This window comes from Sus scrofa, chromosome 11 (genome assembly GCF_000003025.6).
Source record: "Sus scrofa isolate TJ Tabasco breed Duroc chromosome 11, Sscrofa11.1, whole genome shotgun sequence".
Classification (NCBI taxonomy): Eukaryota; Metazoa; Chordata; class Mammalia; order Artiodactyla; family Suidae; genus Sus; species Sus scrofa.
The window spans coordinates 15,515,149-15,534,834 of record NC_010453.5 but is presented as its reverse complement, the minus strand read 5'-3'; the positions used below and the strand labels follow the sequence as shown (position 1 = coordinate 15,534,834).

Here is a 19,686-nt window from a genome sequence, read left to right as displayed (position 1 = left end):
TAAGCAACCACTGTCCTGCACGACGAGAAAGCAGCAGCCCCTCTGCTCCCGAGTTCAAGAAAGATGAGTGTGTGGGGTCTGGCTGAGTGCAAGAGGAAGCTTTCTTCACAGCAGACCTGCCCCCAGAATCTCATGTGGCTGTTGTTTCCCTGTCCTTCTCTAAGGATGCCCAAAGGAGTTTCTGTCATGGCTCAGTGGTTAATGAATCTGACTAGGAACCATGAGGTTGCAGGTTTGATCCCTGGCTTCGCTCAGTGGGTTAAGGATCCAGTATTGCCATGAGCTGTGGTGTAGGTTGCAGATGCGGCTTGGATCCCATGTTGCTGTGGCTCTGGCACAGGCCAGCAGCTACAGCTCTGATTCGACCCCTAGCCTGGGAACCTCCATATGCCGCAGGTGCGGCCATAGAAAAAACAAATGACAACAACAACAACAAAAAACAACCAAACAAAAAGGATGCCCAAGGAGACCTAAAGTCACAGTGTCCTTCCAGTCCATCTCTACTGTGAGATACGCAGAAGATAAACCAGGAGAAGGCAGTATTTCTTTACTTCCTCCTTTTGCCTGACCTCTCCCTCCTGGAGGGTCCTAGGACCTGTACTCAATCCTATAAACATTATTTCCCTGGGTGATTTCATCCCGAGCCTTTAAAAAACAAATTCCAGGAGTTCCCATCATGGCACAGCAGTAATGAACCCAACTTGTATCCATGAGGATGTGGGTACAGTCCCTGGCCTTGCTTAGTGGGTTAAGGATCTGGCATTGCCAAGAGCTGTGGTATAGGTCACAGACACGGCTCAGATCCCACGTGCTGTGGCGTAGGCCGGCAGCTGTAGCTCTGATTTGACCCCTAGCTTGGCAACCTCCATAAGCCGCACCTGTGGCCATATAAAGGAAAGAAAAAAAAATTTCATCAAAATAGGAGTCCTTGGTGCTCCCTGGTGGCACAGCAGGTTAAGATCTGTCATTGTCACTGCAGTGGTTCAGGTCGGATCCCTGGCCCAGGAACTTTCACATGCCAAGGGGGCAGCCAAAAAAAGACAAGATTACTGCCCATAAACAGACACATCTCCAGGCACCCCCAGAGAACACATCTGTACCTATTTTAGCCACGTGGGACCTATAGTTGCAGCAGGGTCTCAAATTCCTACCATGACAACCAACAAGACTGCCCTTTGCAACCACAAAGCTGACACTGTAATTTTAAATGATTTAAAATTGCTTGAAGGAGCAAAGGCTATCCCAGTGGTTTCTGAATTCCTTTTAGTCTCTGTTTAATAAATACCCAAGGGCTGACCAAGCACACGCCAAAGTCTGATGTTTGCAGCAGACACGGCCAAGGAAGCAACAGGTTCACTGGAATCCTTGCAGATGCTCTATCCTTTCCTAAAACGCCAGTGTCCCCTCAAGCCTATTTATTTGGCTTTTTGAATGCACTGCATTTGGACACACTGCTGATGATGTGGAGCCCAGAACTGGGATCCTAAGCTGCATCTATGGTTTAGGTCCCGCACGTCTGCCCACAGGGACATGGCACCAATAGCACCTGAAAAGCGCCCTCCTTCATGTGGGGTGGCTGGTTCTCTCTGGTGGACTGTGGGCAACACTCCCTTTGTACAACACGTCTGTGCTTTCCAAGCTGTCTGGGATGGCAACGTCTGGCTCCATAATCAGAAAGAAAGCAGTGGGTTTTTTTTACAAAGGAAACACCCTTCCCCATAAGGTCTCTTAAAAATCTTGACTGTGCAAGTGTTTTTCAAACCAAATGCAGTGTCGGCGACCTCAACTCACCTCAGCTTCGCCTGCCTGTCCAGTCCCGCCACCTTCCGCACCACCTGCTGGCAGAAGCCGTAGCACATGAAGAGGACGGAGTTCTCGGCGATGTTGGCGATCAGTGCCGGGCTGGTCCCCTTGTAGAAGCCCCGGAAGCCCACCTGCGAGTAGGTCTTGAGGCAGCAGTCGGTGAGGCCCCTGTACAGGTCGGGAAACGTCTGCATCTTCACTTTCATCGTGTCGAAGGGCTGCCCAGTCAAGACGCACGCTGTGCCCCCTGCAACCAGGACAGAGTCCTCGTCCAGCCCAGTCCATGGCTGAGTGCTGGGGTGAGGCCCCGAGGACCCGTGGAGAGAGGGCAGCTCAGCTCAAGGGTGACCTCTGGGTCACCTTGCTGGGACCGCATCCCCCCTCAGACCTTCTTGCCCAGTCCAGTAAAACTTCTAGCAGGTTCCTCCCAACCCCAGCCGGGAGGGAGCTCAGACTCACGAGGGGAGAGAGACATGTGTTCAACAGTCAGAGCCACAGGATGCAAAGGTGTGATGTGCGTCCGGGAGCACTGGTCAGAGGGGCCTGGCTCTGCAGTGAGATCCTGGGCAAGTGATGTGACTTCTGAGCCTACTGGGTTAGCATGAGCATTAACAAAAATGGATGAGAAAGCTCAACATAATGACAGCTCTGCAAGTGGCTGAGTAGCAGTTAGTGTGTGTGAGTGTGTGTGTCTCCACATAAAAAGAAGGGGAGGGGCAGAGTCTGGGGAGTTTATCACTGTTGTCTGCTGCCCAGTGGTACTGAAGGCCATCAGAAAAATCACAGCAATAGGCCCCAGGCAAAGATAACAAAGAGTCTGACTAATTAGTCTCTGGAGAGCTAAATGTTTGATCCAATGGGAAAACCACATATTTGGACTCAACCAATTAGTATTCAGAATTAGTATTCAGAAAGGAAATGGATTGAAACTTACCTTTGCTTAGATAGATCATACATGTTTTTATACTGTAAGAGTATTAAATACAGCAAAATCTAAATTGCAGTCGAATTACTTTAACTAAAATTCTGACTGTAAGGAAAAGAATGAACTATAAACCCTGAAGTAGGCGTTCCCATCCTGGCGCAGAGGAAACGAATCTGACCAGGAACAATGAGGTTGTGGGTTCGATCCCTGGCCTTGCTCAGTAGGTTAAGGATCTGGAGTTGCTGTGAGCTGTACGGTAAATCGAAGAAGTGGCTTGGATCCCATGTTGCTGTGGCTGTGGTGTAGGTTGGCAGCTATAGCTCTGATTCGACCCCTAGCCTGGGAACCTCCATATGCCGCAGGTGCGGCTCTAAAAAGACAAAGAGACAAAAAATAAAAATAAAGAAACCCTAAAGTATCCCCAAGCCCTGGACTGGGTCTGCACTTAGGAAAGTACCACTGGCGAACGGATCCACCTCCCCTTGGGCCCGAGACGGCCCCCTGCTTGTGTCAGGAAACAACCATCACGGGATGAGCTTAACAAAGCCTCAACAAAATTGAAGACAAGGCTTACACATAATACTTTAAAAATCCAATTTCCTATCTTTGACATAATACATAGTTCCTCCAACTACGTTGTGGCAAGTAGAGATGGAGGCAGGATTGCTAAGAATAACTCTCAGGATCCAGGACCAAGACAGCAAAGGAGGAGGACGTGGTGCTCACTTTCTCCCCCGAACACCTTAAAAAAAAAAAATCTACACATAGGATGGCAGAGTAACAGCCCGTGAGGCTCCCCTACTCCCACAAATACACTGAGAATGCATCTACATGCGGAACTATGTGCACAGAAAATTTGCTTAAAACTGACAAAGACCTCAGGATTATAACAGCAAGAAAAACTTCATGAAACAAGATAGGACAAAAGGAAGAAGATGGAAGAAAAAGAGAGGAGAGAAAGGGAGTGAGGTGGGACCTGCGCCCCAGGAGGGCGCTGGAAAGAGGAAAAGCTCCTGCACCCTGGGAGCATTCCCCCACCAGCCGGATCAGCAGAGATGGAGGAACTCTAGACAACTGGTGTGAAGCAGTTAAAACACAAACAATCCTCCACAAATGGTCATGTGGGTGCCAGCAGGTGTCAGGAACTAAAACTCTGGTCTTAGAGATCAGACCCAAAGAGAGAGCTGGGGATGGCTAAGTGGGAACAAACAGGGCTTGGTCGTGCAGAAACGGCAGCCTGGAGGGGCTGGAGCATGAGACGACCACAATTGAGGAAGCGGCAACTGAGGCAACCAGTCGGGCTTAGAGGCTAGATGCCATTGTTTGGGGGTGCTGGAAAGAAGGGGCGGGATCCACCATGATAGCCTTGTTCCCTGCATGCGTGATTCCCCAGCTGCAGGATGCTGTCTGCTTCAGCTCTGAAAGCCATGTAGTAGTGGCTGCCTAGCAACACCTGGGAAGCAACCCCACCCTTAGGGCTGCAGAGATCTTAGAGAAGGTAGACTAAACCCCTGGGGAGTAACAGAAGCTCCCAGCTCCTGCCAGTAGCCTCCGCGCTAGTGGCACCCATCCCATGCCCGAAGAGCCATCGGCATCTATTTCCCACAGGAGTCACAAACTGCCTGATTGGGAAAAGGTCCACAGCTCAGCCCAGTGGCTCTGCAGGGACCCACAGTAGCGGGACCCAATCTGTGCCAAAATATCCAAGAGAGGGATGCCCATGCACTCCCCTTGCCAGAGCTACAGGCTGCCCAGCTAGAGAAAAGCACATGCTGCAGGGCTCCTGCCAGTGGCCCCATGAGGGACCATGCCAGTGGCGCTCATTCCACACCAAGGGAGCTGTGGGAGACCCACTGGTCCACATTCCAATTTGCAACAGCTACAGAGAGCACTCCTGCCAGCAGCCAGACAGGGGGAGGGACCAGCAGAAGTGCAGATCCTGCGACTACAAAGGGAGGCTTTTAGCAACAATTAGGAAGCAGTTCCCACCTCTGGGGCTATAGGGAGAGATCCGTACAGTGGCTGAACAAGGGGAGGGACTGCAAAATGGTACCTGCCCCTGCAGCTACAGAGAGCAGTCCCTAGAGCCTTCCCTGTAAAGGGAGGGGCTAAAGGAGCAAATGCTAACATTGCAAGCTATAGGAAATAGTCCCAAGAGCTACCTGGTAGCAGGATGGGTCACAGAAGCTGTCCCCACATGCTATAAGAGCAGTCCTGTGAACTGGGAATCACTGCCAACCCCCTCACAGACCCCATCCCTAGCAGCCACCCAGCTCCAGGAGAGGTAGTGTGATACCACTGCTCCCATCACATGTTCTGGGTACAGATGAACTGCTGTCACCCCTGAGAACTCTAGGACTAGACAGCTGCTGCATTGACATACCTGCTGTCAAGGGGACCATCAACAGAAAGGTAGACACTATGAGATGACAAAGAAGTAGCTTTCACACAAAGGAACAAGGCAAAAACCACTAAATGATGAGGAGAAAGGCAATCTTTGTGAAAAAGAATTCAGAGTGATGACAGTAAAGATGATCCAAGATCTTGGAAAAAGAAGGGAGACAGATTGAGAACTTAAAAGAAATGTTTATCAAAGAGCTAGAGGATCTAAAGAGCAAGATGAATAGCACAATATCTGAAATGAAAAATACACTAGAAGGAATCAATAGCAGGATAACGGAAGCAGCAGAACAAATGAGTAAGGTGGAAGACAGAGTGGTGGAATCCACTGCCACAAAACAGAATAAAGAAAAAAGAATGAAAAGAACTGGGGAGAGTCTAAGAGACCCCTGGAGCAACATTGAAGATACCAACATTTGTATCATAGGGGTTCCAGAAAGAGCAAAGAGAGGGAGAAAGTGCCAGAGAAAGTATCTTGAGAGATTACAGCCAAAAACTTCCATAATATGGGAAAGGAAACACTCAAGTTGAGGAAACAGAGAATCCCATGCAGGCTAAATCCAATGAGGAACACAGTGAGACACATACTAAACTGACAAAAATTAAATGCAAAGAAAAAAATATATATTAAAAAGCCATTAAGGGAAAAGCAACAAATAACATACAAAGGAACCCCCATAAGGATAACAGCTGATTTTTCAGAAGAAAGTGTACAAGCCAGAAGAGAGTGGCAAGATATATTTGAGGTGATGAAGGGGAGGAACCTAGACCCGAGAATACTCTACCCAGCAAAGCTCTCATTCAGATTTGATAGAGTAAAAGCTTTTCAGACAAGCAAAAGCTGAGAGAATTCAGCACTTCCAAACCAGCTCTACATGAAGTACTAAAGGAACTTCTCTAAGCAGAAAAGGAAAAGCCACATTAGAAACAAGAATATTACAAAAGAAAAAGCTCACTGGTTAAAGGCAAAGATAATATAAAAGTAGGAAATCACCTACTGACAAATATGATATCAAAACTAGCAAGCATGAGAAGAGGAGAGGACAAATGAAGAACATTGAAAATACATTTGAAATTAAGAGACCAGCAACCAGAAACAATTCTGCACACATACGGATAGTGAAATCAAAATATAATGGGAAGCACAGATCAAATAGCTATAACAGACACAGAGCTAAAAAAGAAAAGCAGAACAAACATAATACTAAATATGGTCAGCAAATCCAAAAGAAGACAACAAAAGAAGAAGGGAAGAAGAAAAAAGACCCAAAATAACAATCCCTAAAAATTAACAAAATGACAATAAGTACATAGCTATCCATAATTACATTGAATGTAAATGGATTAAATGCTCTAACTAAAAGACACAAACTTAAAGAATGGATACAAAAGCAAGACCTATATATATTCTGTATACTAGAGATCCACTTCAAATCTGAGGACATATACAGACTTAAAGTGAGGGGGTGGAAGAAAATATTACATGCACATGGAAATCAAAGAAAATCAGAAGTAGCAATACTTGTATCAGATAAAACAGACTTTAAATAAAGAAGGTCACAAGAGACAAAGACGGATACTACATAATGATTAAAGGATCAATCCAAGAGGAAGACATAACAATTGTAAATATATATGCACCCAACATAGAAGCACCACAATATATAAGGCAACTACTAACAGCCATAAAAGGAGAAATCAACACTGACACAGTAATAGTGGGGGACTTTAACACCCCACTTACAGCAATGGACAGATGTTCCAGATGTAAAGTCAACAAGGACACACAGACCTTAAATATACCAGACCAAACAGACTTAAAATAGACTTCTGGTATCTATAGAACTTTCCACCCCAAAGTAGCAGAATATACTTTCTTCTCAAGTGTGCACATGGAACATTCTCCAGCCTAGATCACATCTTAGTTCACAGATCAAGCACTGGTAACCTTTTAAAAATTAAAATTATTTCAAGAATTCTCTCTGACCAAAATACTATGAGATTAGAAATCAACTACAAGAAAAAATAAATAAAAAACAGCAAAAAACACAAACTCATGGAAGCTAAACAATATACTACTAAAGAACCAATGGATCACTGAAGAAATCAAAGAGGAAATTAAAATATACTTAGAGACAATGAAGAAATGACAATGAAGATGAAATAATCCAAAACTTAGGGGACACAGCAAAAGCAGTTCTGAGGGAAGTTTATAGAAAAACAGCCTTATCTCAGGAAAGAAGAAAAACTCAAATAAACAACCTAAACTTACACCTTAAACATCTAGAGAAGGAAGAATAGACCAAGCCCAAAATTATTTGAAGTAATCATAAAGATTAGAGCAGAAATTAATAACAGAGAGACAAAACAATAGAGGGAGTTCCCGTCGTGGCACAGTGGTTAACGAATCTGACTAGGAACCATGAGGTTGCAGGTTCGGTCCCTGCCCTTGCTCAGTGGGTTAACGATCCGGCGTTGCCGTGAGCTGTGGTGTAGGTTGCAGACGTGGCTCGGATCCTGCGTTGCTGTGGCTCTGGCGTAGGCCGGTGGCTGGAGCTCTGATTCGACCCCTAGCCTGGGAACCTCCATATGCCGCGGGAGCGGCCCAAGAAATAGCAAAAAAAAAAAAAAAAACAATAGAGAATACCAATGAAACCAAAAGTTGGTTCTTTGAAAAGATTAACAAAATAAACCTTTAGCTAGACTCATCAAGAAAAAAAGGGAGAGGGTTCGTTCAAATCAAAATTAGAAATGAAAAAGAAGTTACAACTGACACTGCAGAAATACAAAGAATCATGAGAGTAACTATGAGCAACTGTACACCAATAAAATGGACAACCTAGAAGAAATGGACAGATTCTTACAAAGGTACAACCTACCAAAACTGAACCAGGAAGAAATTGAAAATATGAATAAACCAATCATAAGCACAGAAATTTAAAATGTGATTAAAAACCTCCAAAAAAGAAAAGTCCAGGACCTGATGGCTTCACAGGAGAATTCTATCAAACATTCAGAGAAGAGTTAACACCTCTCCTTCTGAAACTCTTCCAAAAAATTGCAGAGGAAGGAGCACTCCTAAGCTCATTCTATAAAGTCACCATCACCCTGATACCGAAACCAAAGACACCATAAAAAAAGAAAATTACAGGACAGTATCACTGATAAACATAGATGCAAAAATCCTCAACAAAATATTAGCAAACCACATCCAAGTATACATTAAAAAGATCACATGCCATGATCAAATAGGATTTATTTTGGGGATGCAAGGATTTTTCAACATCTGTAAATTTATCACTATGTTACACCACATCAACAAACTGAAAAATAAAAACCATATGATCATCTCAATAGATGCAGAAAAAGCTTTTGACAAAATTCAACACCCACTCCTGATTAAAAACTATCCAGAGAGTGGGCACTGAGGGAACCTATCTCAATATAACAACAGCCATCTATGACAAACTCGCAGCTAACATCATTCTCAATGGTGAAAAGCTGAAAACATTTCCTCAAAGATCACGAACAAGGATGTCCATTTTCACTAGTGTTATTCAACATAAGTTTTGGAAGTCCTAGCCATGGCAATCAGAGAAGAAAAAGAAATAAAAGGAATCCAAATTGGAAAAGAAAAAGTTAAACTGTCACTGTTTGCAGATGATATGTACTATACCTAGAAAATCCTAAAGATGCTATCAGAAAACTGTTAGAGCTCAGTGAATTTGGTAAAGTTGCAGGATACAAAATTAATACACAGAAATCAACTGCATTTCTATATACCAACAATGAAACATCAGAAAGAAAAACTACGGAAATAATCCCATTCAACATCACATCAAAAAAATAAAATACCTGGGAATTAACTACCTCAAGAGACAAAAGACCTGCCATCAAAAAAGTAAAATATCTGGGAATTAACTACCTCAAGAGACAAAAGACCTGCAAACTATAAGATGTTGATGAAAGAAATCAAGGAAGACACAAATAGGTGGAAAAAAAATACCATGCTCTTAGATTGGAAGAATCAGTACAGTCAAATTGACTATTACCTAAGGCAATCTACAGATTCAATGCAATCTCTATCGAATTACCAATGACATTCTTTACAGAATTAGAACAAACTATTTTAAAATTTGTATGGAAACACAAAAGGCTCCAACAGCCAAAGCAATACTGAAAAGAAAAAAATGGAACTGGAGGAATCAGGATCCCTAACTTCAGACTATACTACAAAGCTACAGTCATCAAAACAGTATGATACTAGCACAAAAACAGAAATAGAGATCAGCAGAACAGGATAGAAAGCCCAGAAATAAACCCAAGCACATATGGTCAACTAATCTATGACAAAGGAGGCAAGAACATACAGTGGAGGAGAGTGTCTCCTCAATAAGTGTTGCTGGGAAAACTGAACAGCTGCATGTAAAAGAATAAAATTAGAACACTCTCTAACACCATACACAAAAATCAACTCAGAATGGATTAAAGACGTAAATGTAAGGCCAAATACTATAAGACTCCTAAAGGAAAACATAGGCAGAATGCTCTTTAACATAAATCACAGCAACATCTTGTTTGATCCACCTCCTAGGATAATGAACATAAATCACCACAACATCTTGTTTGATCTATCTCCTAGAATAATGACAATAAAGACAAAAATAATCCAGTGGGTCCTAATTAAATGCAAAAGCTTGTGCACAGCAAAGGAAACCATTAAAACATACACACACACACAAAAGACAACCCACAAATGAGAAAATCTTTGCAAATGATGCAACCAATAAAGACTTAATCTCTAAAATATACAAACAACTCATACAACTCAACAACAAGAAAACAATCCAATTGAAAAATTGGCAGAAGACCTAAGAGACATTTCTCCAAAGAAGACATACAGATGGCCAGCAAGCATATGAAAAAATCCTCAACATCACCAATTATTAAAGAAATGCAAATAAAAACTATAATGAAGTACCACCTCACACCAGTTCGAGTGGCCATCATTAACAAGTCAACAAATAGCAAAAGCTGGAGAAGATGTGGAGAAAAGGGGACCCTCCTTCCCTGTTGGTGGAAATGTGAATTGGTACAACCACTACAGAAAACAATATCAAAGTACCTAAATATTGAAAACTAAATATAGAACTACCATCTGATCCAACAATGCCACTCCTGGGCATATATCTGGACAAAACTTTGATTCAAAAAGATACATACACCCTAGGTTCATCACAGCATTATTCACAATAGCCAAATGTCCCAAACATCTATTGACAGATGAACAGAGTAAGAATATGTGGTACATATATACAATAGAATATCATTCAGCCATAAAAAGGACAAAATAACACCATTTGCAGCAACATGGATGGAACTAGAGACTCTCATACTAAGTGAAGTAAGTCAGAAAGAGAAAGACAAACATCACATGGTATCACTTCTAAGTGGAGTCTAAAATATGGCACAAATGATCTGTCTACAAAAAACAGAAACGTATCATGGACATGGAGGGCAGACTTGTGTTTGTCAGGGAGCGGGGAGAGAGGGGGACAGACAGGGAGTTTTGAGGTCAGGAGATGCAGGCTGTTCCATTTAGAATGAATGGGTGATGTGGTCTTGCTCTACAGCACAGGGAACTGTGTCTAGTCTCTTGGGTTAGAACATGATGGAAAAAAAAAGAATGTGTGTATACGGGTGGCTGGGTCAGTTTCCTGTATAGCACAAATTGAAGGAACACTGTAAATCAACTATACTTAAATGAATTTTTTTTAAAAAAATGTACATGTAGAATGATTCACATACTTCATCTACTAAATGTTGGCAGAAGACCTTAGATGTCCAAAAAGGGCAAGAAACCCTCCACATGACTGGGTAGAACTAAAGAAAAATAAAAGAGAGAGAGAGATAAAAGAAAAAAAAAAAAAAAAAAAAAAAAAAAAGGAACCAAGACTGGACCAGCCCTTCTAAGAGGGTACTATGAAAGAGGAAAAGAATCTGTACCCGAATCCGACTAGGAACCATGAGGTTGCAGGTTCGGTCCCTGCCCTTGCTCAGTGGGTTAAGGATCCGGCGTTGCTGTGAGCTGTGGTATAGGTTGCAGAAGCGGCTTGGATCCCGCGTTGCTGTGGCTGTGGTATAGGCCGGCAGCTATAGCTCCGACTGGACCCCTAGCCTGGGAACCTCCATATGCCGCGGGAGCGGCCCAAGAAATAACAAAAAGACAAAAAAAAAAAAAAAACAAAAAACAATCTGTACCCACTTAAGGAGGCCACTCAGCTGGCAGGGAGATCAGCTGGGATGGATGGAGAGCTTGAAAGCCTTGGAGAAGAGTGCAGCAGCCAGACTGAGGAGGGCAAAGCAGAGACCACCTCACAATCAGTACTATCACCTTCGGCACCACAGCCTGAGGCACTTGGGTGGGGGCTGGGTGTTGAGGCTCAGGCTTCAGAGGTCAGTCCTGAAGAGAGGACCAGGGTTGGCTGCGGGTAAACAGTATGAGTGGGTGTCGGAGTGGTGTGTGCTACAGCCAAGGGAGTGTGGGAGGAGGCCTAGGCACATCAGAGAAGCAAGGCCCCATTATTGGGGATTGTGTGTGTGCTAGGGGTGGGTAGGGCAGGACTGCCATAGGAACTTCTTCCTCTGCACATGCACAGGCTGCAGGAAACAGGGTGCCTCTTGCACAGACTACAGGAGCAGGTGCAAATTGCTGCAGCCATCTGGGACTCCAGAGGTGGGCACAGCCCACCACCACTGGGAGTTCCATGCTAAGTACCACCTGCCCCTCAACTCACCCCTAGGGGATGTTGCTGCAAAGCACCCTGCAACTGAGCATCTGTCCCCACCTCCCTGGGAACACACACACCTTGCAGCTACCACTTCCAAGGGCTCCAGGCACCACCTCCACCTCCCTAGAGGTCACTGCCACTGCCAAGAGCCCTGCAACCAGGCACTGCCTGCAACTCCCACCCCTCTGTGGATTCTCACCACTGTCAAGGGCCTAGTAACCAGGCACCACCTGAAGGAGCCTCCCCTTGCCCCCACCTCTCTGGAAGCATGTGCAGGCCATACATCTGCATACCCCCTAACTAGAAGATAACAGCCCTCACACACTGAGGAAAGAGTCAGCAAGCATCCCAACCAAAAGCAGCCCTCATGCCAAAAAAAAAAAAAAAAAAAAAAAATAGTAAAGACACAAGATACCAAGGGATGCTCCCATATATAAACAGCCCTCCACGACTACAGAAGATAACTGTTTCCCCTAAACTCACAGAATAAGAAAGATATAAGCAAAATGAAAAAGCACAGGAACAGGAACCATTCCCAATTTAAAAAACGAAAGAATATCCCTAAAGAAGCAAACAATGAAACAGATCTCTGCAGTATGACACTGAGTTCAACAAGAGGTAATGAAAATTCTGAAGGAATTGATTTTTTTTTCATTATAACTGGTTTACATTGTTCTGTCAATTTTCCACCATACAGCATGGTGACCCAGTTACACATACAAGTATACAATATTTTTTCTCACATTATCATGCTCCGTCATAAGTGACTAGACATAGTTTCCAGTGCTATACAGCAGGATCTCATTGCCTACCCATTCCAAAGGCAATAGTCTGCAACTATTAACCCCAAGTTCCAAATATACCCCACTCCCTTCCCCGCCCCCTTGGCAACCACAAGTCTGTTCTCCAAGTCTGTGATTTTCTTTTCTGTGGAAAGGTTCATTTGTGCTATATATTAGATTCCAGATATAAGTGATGCCATATGGTATTTGTCTTTTTCTGACTTACTTCAGTATGAGAGTCTCTAGTTCCATCCATGTTGCTGCAAATAGCATTCTTTTATTCTTTTTTATGGCTGAATAGTATTCCATTGTGTTTATACCACATCTTCCTAATCCAATCATCTGTGATGGACATGTAGGCTGTTGCTGAAGGACTGGATATTTACAGTAATGCAGATTGTTAGAAAGGAACTAGAAACCATAATGGGGAGCCAAGGAAAATTAGAAAATTCCTGGAGTTCCTGTCGTGGCGCAGTGGTTAACGAATCCGACTAGGAACCATGAGGCTGTGGGTTCGGTCCCCGCCCGGGTTCAATCCCTGCCCTTGCTCAGTGGGTTAATGATCCGGTGTTGCCGTGAGCTGTGGTGTAGGTTGCAGACGCGGCTCGGATCCTGCATTGCTGTGCCTCTGGCGTAGGCCAGGAGCTACAGCTCCGATTAGACCCCTAGCCTGGGAACCTCCATATGCCACAGGAAGCGGCCCAAAGAAATAGCAAAAAAAAAAAAAAAAAAAAAAAAGAAAATTGCTTTGCCAAGATGAAAGCTGAATAAAAGGCAATGAAGAGCAGAATGAATAATGAAGAATAATAAGTGACTTGGAAAATAGAATGGAAATCGCCCCATCAGGACAGCAGACAGAAAACTAAAATTTTAAAAAATTAAAGCAATATAAAATCTATGGGATAAAATAAAGCATGTCAATCTACATAAAATATGGATCCCAAAAGGAGAAGAAAGAAAAAAAAAGGGATTGAAAAGTTATTTGAAGAAATTATGACTGAAAACTTTCCAAATCTAAAAAAGGAAACATAACCAGATAAAGGAAGCACAGAGGTTTCCCAACAAGATGAACCCAAACAAACCTACACTAAGACATATGACAATAGAAATGGCAAAAGTTAAAAGGAGAGGATTCTAAAGGCAGTAAGAGAAAAAGAGTAAATTACAAGGGAACGCCCATAAGGCAGTCAGCTGATTTCCCTACAGAAATATTACAGGCCAAAAGAGAGTGGCAAGATATATTAAAAGTTCTAAAAAACAAAAATTTTCAGAGTTCCCGTCGTGGCGCAGTTGTTAACGAATCCAACTAGGAACCATGAGGTTGCGGGTTCGGTCCCTGGCCTTGCTCAGTGGGTTAAGGATCCGGCATTGCTGTGAGCTGTGGTGTGGGTCGCAGACATGACTCGGGTCCCACGTTGCTGTGGTGTAGGCCATTGGCTATAGCTCCAATTCGACCCCTAGCCTGGGAACCTCCATATGCCACAGGAGTGGCCCTAGAAAAGGCAAAAAGACAATAAATAAATAAGTAAATAATTTGCAACCTAGAATACTCTACCCAACAAGATTATCATTTAAAATAGGAGAAATAAAGAATTTCTCAGACAAATGAAAACTAATATACAGCAATAACTAAACCTGCCCTAAAAGAAATAGTGAAAGGTCTCCTCTAAGTAGGAACAAAGAAGATACAAGACGGAGGAAATCACAACTGGAAAGTAATCACTTAAATAAGCCAGTATACAGATCAAAAATAACAACCTATTTGAGAAAGCAAAGACAAATCCAAGGAACAGCGAAAGGATAAACATGAAGGTGTAAAGAGGACATCAAAATCATAAAATGTGGGGAAACAGAGTAAGAAAATCTACTTTTTTTTAAGAATGTGTTTGAGCCTATTTGACTACCAGTCTAAAGCAAAGAGATATAGGAAAGGGTTAACATACTGGGAAAAAGGGCAGTCACAAATCTGAAACAATACATTCACAAAAATCAAAAAAGAGAACATGAGCATAAAACTAAAGGAAATTATCCAAGCAAAAAAAAAGGAAAAAAAAAGAATTAAGGAGAAACGTAGCATCAATTGGAAAACAAGGTTTAAGATGACAATAAATACATATGTATCAATAATCACATTGACGGAGTTCCCATCATGGCTCAGTGGTTAACGAATCCGACTAGGAACCATGAGGTTGCGGGTTCAGTCCCTGCCCTTGCTCAGTGGGTTGACGATCCAGCATTGTCGTGAGCTGTGGTGTGGGTTGCAGACGCGGCTCGGATCCAGTGTTGCTATGGCTCTGGCGTAGGCCAGTGGCTGCAGCTCCGATTCAACCCCTAGCCTGGGAGCCTCCATGTGCCACGGGAGCGGCCCAGGAAATAGCAAAAAGACAGAGGAAAAAAAAAAATCACATTGACAATTATTGATAACCAATAATAATCTTAAATGTCAATGGACTGAATGCTCCAATCAAATCAGAGCAGCAGGGAGTTCCCATTGTGTCACAGTGGAAATGAATCCGACTTGTAACCAGGAAGATGCAGGTTTGATCCCTGGCCTTGCTTTGTGGGTTAAGGATTCAGTGTTGCCATGAGCTGTGGTGTAGGTCACATATGTGGCTTGGATCCCACCTTGCTGTGGTATAGGCCAGCAGCTGTAGCTCTGATTTGACCTCTAGCCTGGGAACTTCTATATGCCACAGGTGTGGCCCTAAAAAGACTGGGAAAAAAAAAAATCAGAGTGGCAGACTGGATTAAAAAAAATAAGAGCCTACAATATGCTGCCTATAGGGCACCCGCCTTATGGTAAAGGACACATATAAGTTGAAAATGAGAGGATGGAAAAAGATATTTCATGTAAATGGAAATGACAGGAAAATGGAAGTTACAATACTTAGAAAAAATAGACTTTAAAACAAAGGTCATAAGGAAAAACACTATTTAATGATGAAAGGATCAATTCAAGACAAGGATATTAAACACATCAAAATATATACCCCTAATATAAGAGCACCCAAATACCTAAAGCAAATACTAATAGATATAAAAGAAGTTGATGGAAATACAGAAATAGTAGGAGACTAACACCTCACACAAGGCTCACATCTTTGAGACAGAAAATCAGCAAGGTAACAGGAATCCTAAAGGACACAATAGAACAGTTAGACAATTGCTAGATTAGAAACAAGACAAGGATGTCTGCTCTCACCACTTCTAGTCAACAGTTTTGCAAGTCCTAGCCACAGCACTCAGAGAAGAAAGAAATAAAAGGAATCCAAATTGAAAAGAACAAGTAAAATTATCACGGTTTGCAGATGACATGACACTATATCTAGAAGATCCTAAAGACACTACCAGAAAACTGTTAGCTCATCAATGAATTATGTAAAATTGCAGGATACAAAATTAATACACAGAAATCAACTTCATTTCTATATACTAACAATGAAAGATCAGAAAGAGAAATTAGTGAAACAATCCGATTCACCACCTCATCAAAACAGAATAAAATACCTAAGAATAAATTATTTGAAGAGACAAAATGGCTGTACTCTGAAAACTCTAAGTTGCTGATGAAAGAAATCAAAGATGACACAAACAGATGGAAAGATATACCATGCTCTTGGATTGGAAGAATCAATATTGTTAGAATGACTATACTGCCCAAGGAAATCTACAGATTCAATGTAATTGCTATCAAGTTACCAATGGCATTTTTTTATAGAACTAGAAGAACATATTTTAAAGTTTGTTTGGAAGCACAAAAGACCCAGAATAGACAAAGCAATCCTGAGAAAGAAAAATAGAGCTAGAGGAATCAGGCTCCTTGACTTCATACTATATCACAAAGCTACAGTCATGACAACAGTATGGTACTGGCCCCAAAACAGAAATAGTAATAGGTGGAACAGGATGGAAATCCCAATATTAAATCCACGCACCTATGGTCAACTAATCTATGACAAAGGAGGCAAAAATACACAATGGAGAAAAAAGAGTCCCTTCAATAAGTGGTGCTAGGAAAACTAGACAGCTACATGTAAAAGAATGACATTGGAACACTCTCTAACATTATACATAAAAATAAACTCAAAATGGATTAAAGACCTAACTATAAGACTGGATACTGTAAAACTTAGAGGAAAACATAGGTCAAACATTCTCTGACATAAACCGCAGCAGTTATCTTCTCAAATCCATCCCCTAGAGTAATGACAATGAAAATAAATGGGAGCTAATTAAACTTAAAAATTTTTGCATAGCAAAGGAAACCATAAACAAAACAAAAAGATAACCCACAGTATGGGAGAAAACATTTGCAAATGAAGTGACTGACAAGGATTACCTCCCAAAATACATCAACACCTCCTGCAGCTCAATACCAAAAAAATAACCACATCAAAAAATGGACGGAGGATCTAAATAGTCAATTCTCCAAAGAAGATTTATAGATGGCCAAAAAACACATGAAAAGATGTTCAACATCACTAACCATTAGAGAAATGCAAATCAAAGCTACTATGAGGTACCACCTTACACTGGCTAGAATGGCCATCACAAGAAGTCTACAAACTTAATGCTAGAGCAGGTGTGGAGAAAAGGGAACCAACCTCCCACTGTTGGTGGGAATGTAAACTGGTGAAACCACTAGGGAAAACAGTATGGAGATTCCTCAAAAAACTAAAAATAGAATTATCATCTGATCTAGCAATCCCACTCCTGGGAATCTATCCAGAGAAAACCATGACTCAGAAAGATACATGTACCCCAGTGTTCACTGCAGTACCATAGACAATAGCCAAGACATGGAAGCAACCTAAATGTCCATTGACAAAGGAGTGGATCAAGAATATGTGGTACATACACACAATGGATTACTCAGCCATAAAAAAGAACGAAATAATGGCATTTGTAACAACATGGATATACCTAGAAGTTACCATGGTAAGTGAAGTTAGACAGTGAAACGCAAACATCATATGCTATCACTTCTATGTGGAATCTTAAAAAAGGATACAATGAACTTATTTGCATAACAGAAAACGGACTCACAACTTTGAAAAACTTAAGACTACCAAAGGGGACAGGCTGTGGGAGAGGGATGGGCTGGCGATTTGGGACAGAAATGTAAAATTAGGCTGTGATGATGGTTGTACAAATATAAATACAGTAAAATTCATTTAGTTTAAAATAAAACAATAGAAAGAAAATTAAAAAAAACAATAGAAAGGAAGTAAAAACCAAGGGTTGGTTCTTTCAAAGAGTAAACAAAATTGACAAACCTCTGGCCAGACTCACCAAGAAGAAGAGAGAGAGAACCCAAATAAAGTAAGAAATGAAAAAGGAGAAATCTCAACTGATACTGCAGAAATACCAAAAAACCATAAGAGAATACTATGAACTATTGCATGCCAACAAATTTGACAACCTAGAAGAAATGGACAACTTTCTAGAAACAAATAGCCCACTAACACTGAATCAAGAACAGATAATTTGAACAGACCAATTACTAGAAATTAAATTAATTATGTTATTTTTAAAAACTTCTTACAAACAACAGTCCAGGACCAGATGGCTTCACAGGCAAATTCTACCAAATATACAAAGATGAACTTATACTGATCCTACTTAAACTCTTCCAAAAAATTGAAGAAGAAGGAACACTTCCAAAGACATTCTGTGAAGTCACCATCACCCTAATACCTAAGGCAGATGAAGATACTACCAAAAAAGAAAATTATAGGCCAATAAATCTTTGAAGAATATAGATACAAAAATTCAACAAAATTTTATCCAACTAAATCCAACAATACATAAAGATCATACACCACAACCAAATGGGACAAGGACGGTTCAACATACCTAAGACAATGTAATACACATTAACAAAAGAAAAGTCAAAAATCACATGATCATTTGAACAGATGCAGGAAAAGCATCTGATAAAATCCAACATCCATTCATGATAAAAACTCTTACCAGAGAGTTGCTGCATGGAGCTCAGCAGGTTATGAACCCAACTGATATCCATTAGGATGTGGGTTTGATCCCTGGCCTTGCTGAATGGGTTAAGGATCTGGTATTGCTGTGAGCTGTGATGTAGGTTGCAGACACGGCTCAGATCCCATGTTGCTGTGGCTGATGTAGGCTGGCAGTTTCAACTCTGATTCAATACCTGGGGTGGGAACTTCCATATGCTGCAGGTACAACCCTAAAAAGAAAAAACAACAACAACAAAAAAAACTCTTACCAAAGTAGGTATAGAGGGAACATATGTCAACATCATAAAAGTCATTCATGACAAACCCAAAGCCAATATAACATTCGATGCAAAAAAGCTAAAAATCTTCCTGCTAAAATCTGGAACAAGACAAGGCTGCCCACTCTCATCACCTTTACTCAACATAGTACCGGAAGTCCTAGCCATAGCAACCAGACCAAAAAAAAAAAAAAAAAAAAAAGGAAGGAAAGAAAAGGTCACTATGTACAGATGACATGATACTTACATAGAAAACCCTAATGACACAAAAACTACTCAAAGTTATCAACAAACTAAGCAAAGTAGCAGGATAAGATTAACAGTAACAGGTAGGATTAACATTCAGAAATTGGTTGCCTTTCTCTATACTAACAATGAAATATTAGAAAATGAATATAAAAAACAATACCTTTTAAAATTGTACCCCTAAAAATTAAATACCTAAGAGTAAATCTGACCAAGGAAGTGAAAGACTTACATGCTGAGAACTATAAAACATTCATCAAGGAAATTAAAAAGGATTCAAAGAAATAGAAAGATATCCCATGATCCTGGATCAGAAGAATCAATGTTGTTAAAAGGGCCATACCACCTAAAGTAATCTACAGATTTAATACTATCCCTATCAAATTACCCAAGACATTTTTCACAGAACTAGAACAAATAATCTAAACATTTATATGGAACCATAAAAGCCCCAGAATTGCCAAAGCAATCCTGAGGGGGGGAAAA

The 19,686-nt window shown here is 41.5% G+C and overlaps 1 protein-coding gene across 3 annotated transcripts in view; it reads right to left on the bottom strand.

Annotated features, from left to right (window-relative positions):
- SLC25A15 (solute carrier family 25 member 15) overlaps nucleotides 1–19,686 on the bottom strand; it is a 56,997-nt gene that overhangs the window by 16,338 nt on the left and 20,973 nt on the right. For all 3 annotated transcript variants that reach the window (NM_001243910.1, XM_013980468.2, XM_021065130.1), the window contains 1 exon segment: nucleotides 1,792–2,050. In NM_001243910.1, coding sequence (NP_001230839.1) covers nucleotides 1,792–2,050 — 259 coding nt within the window.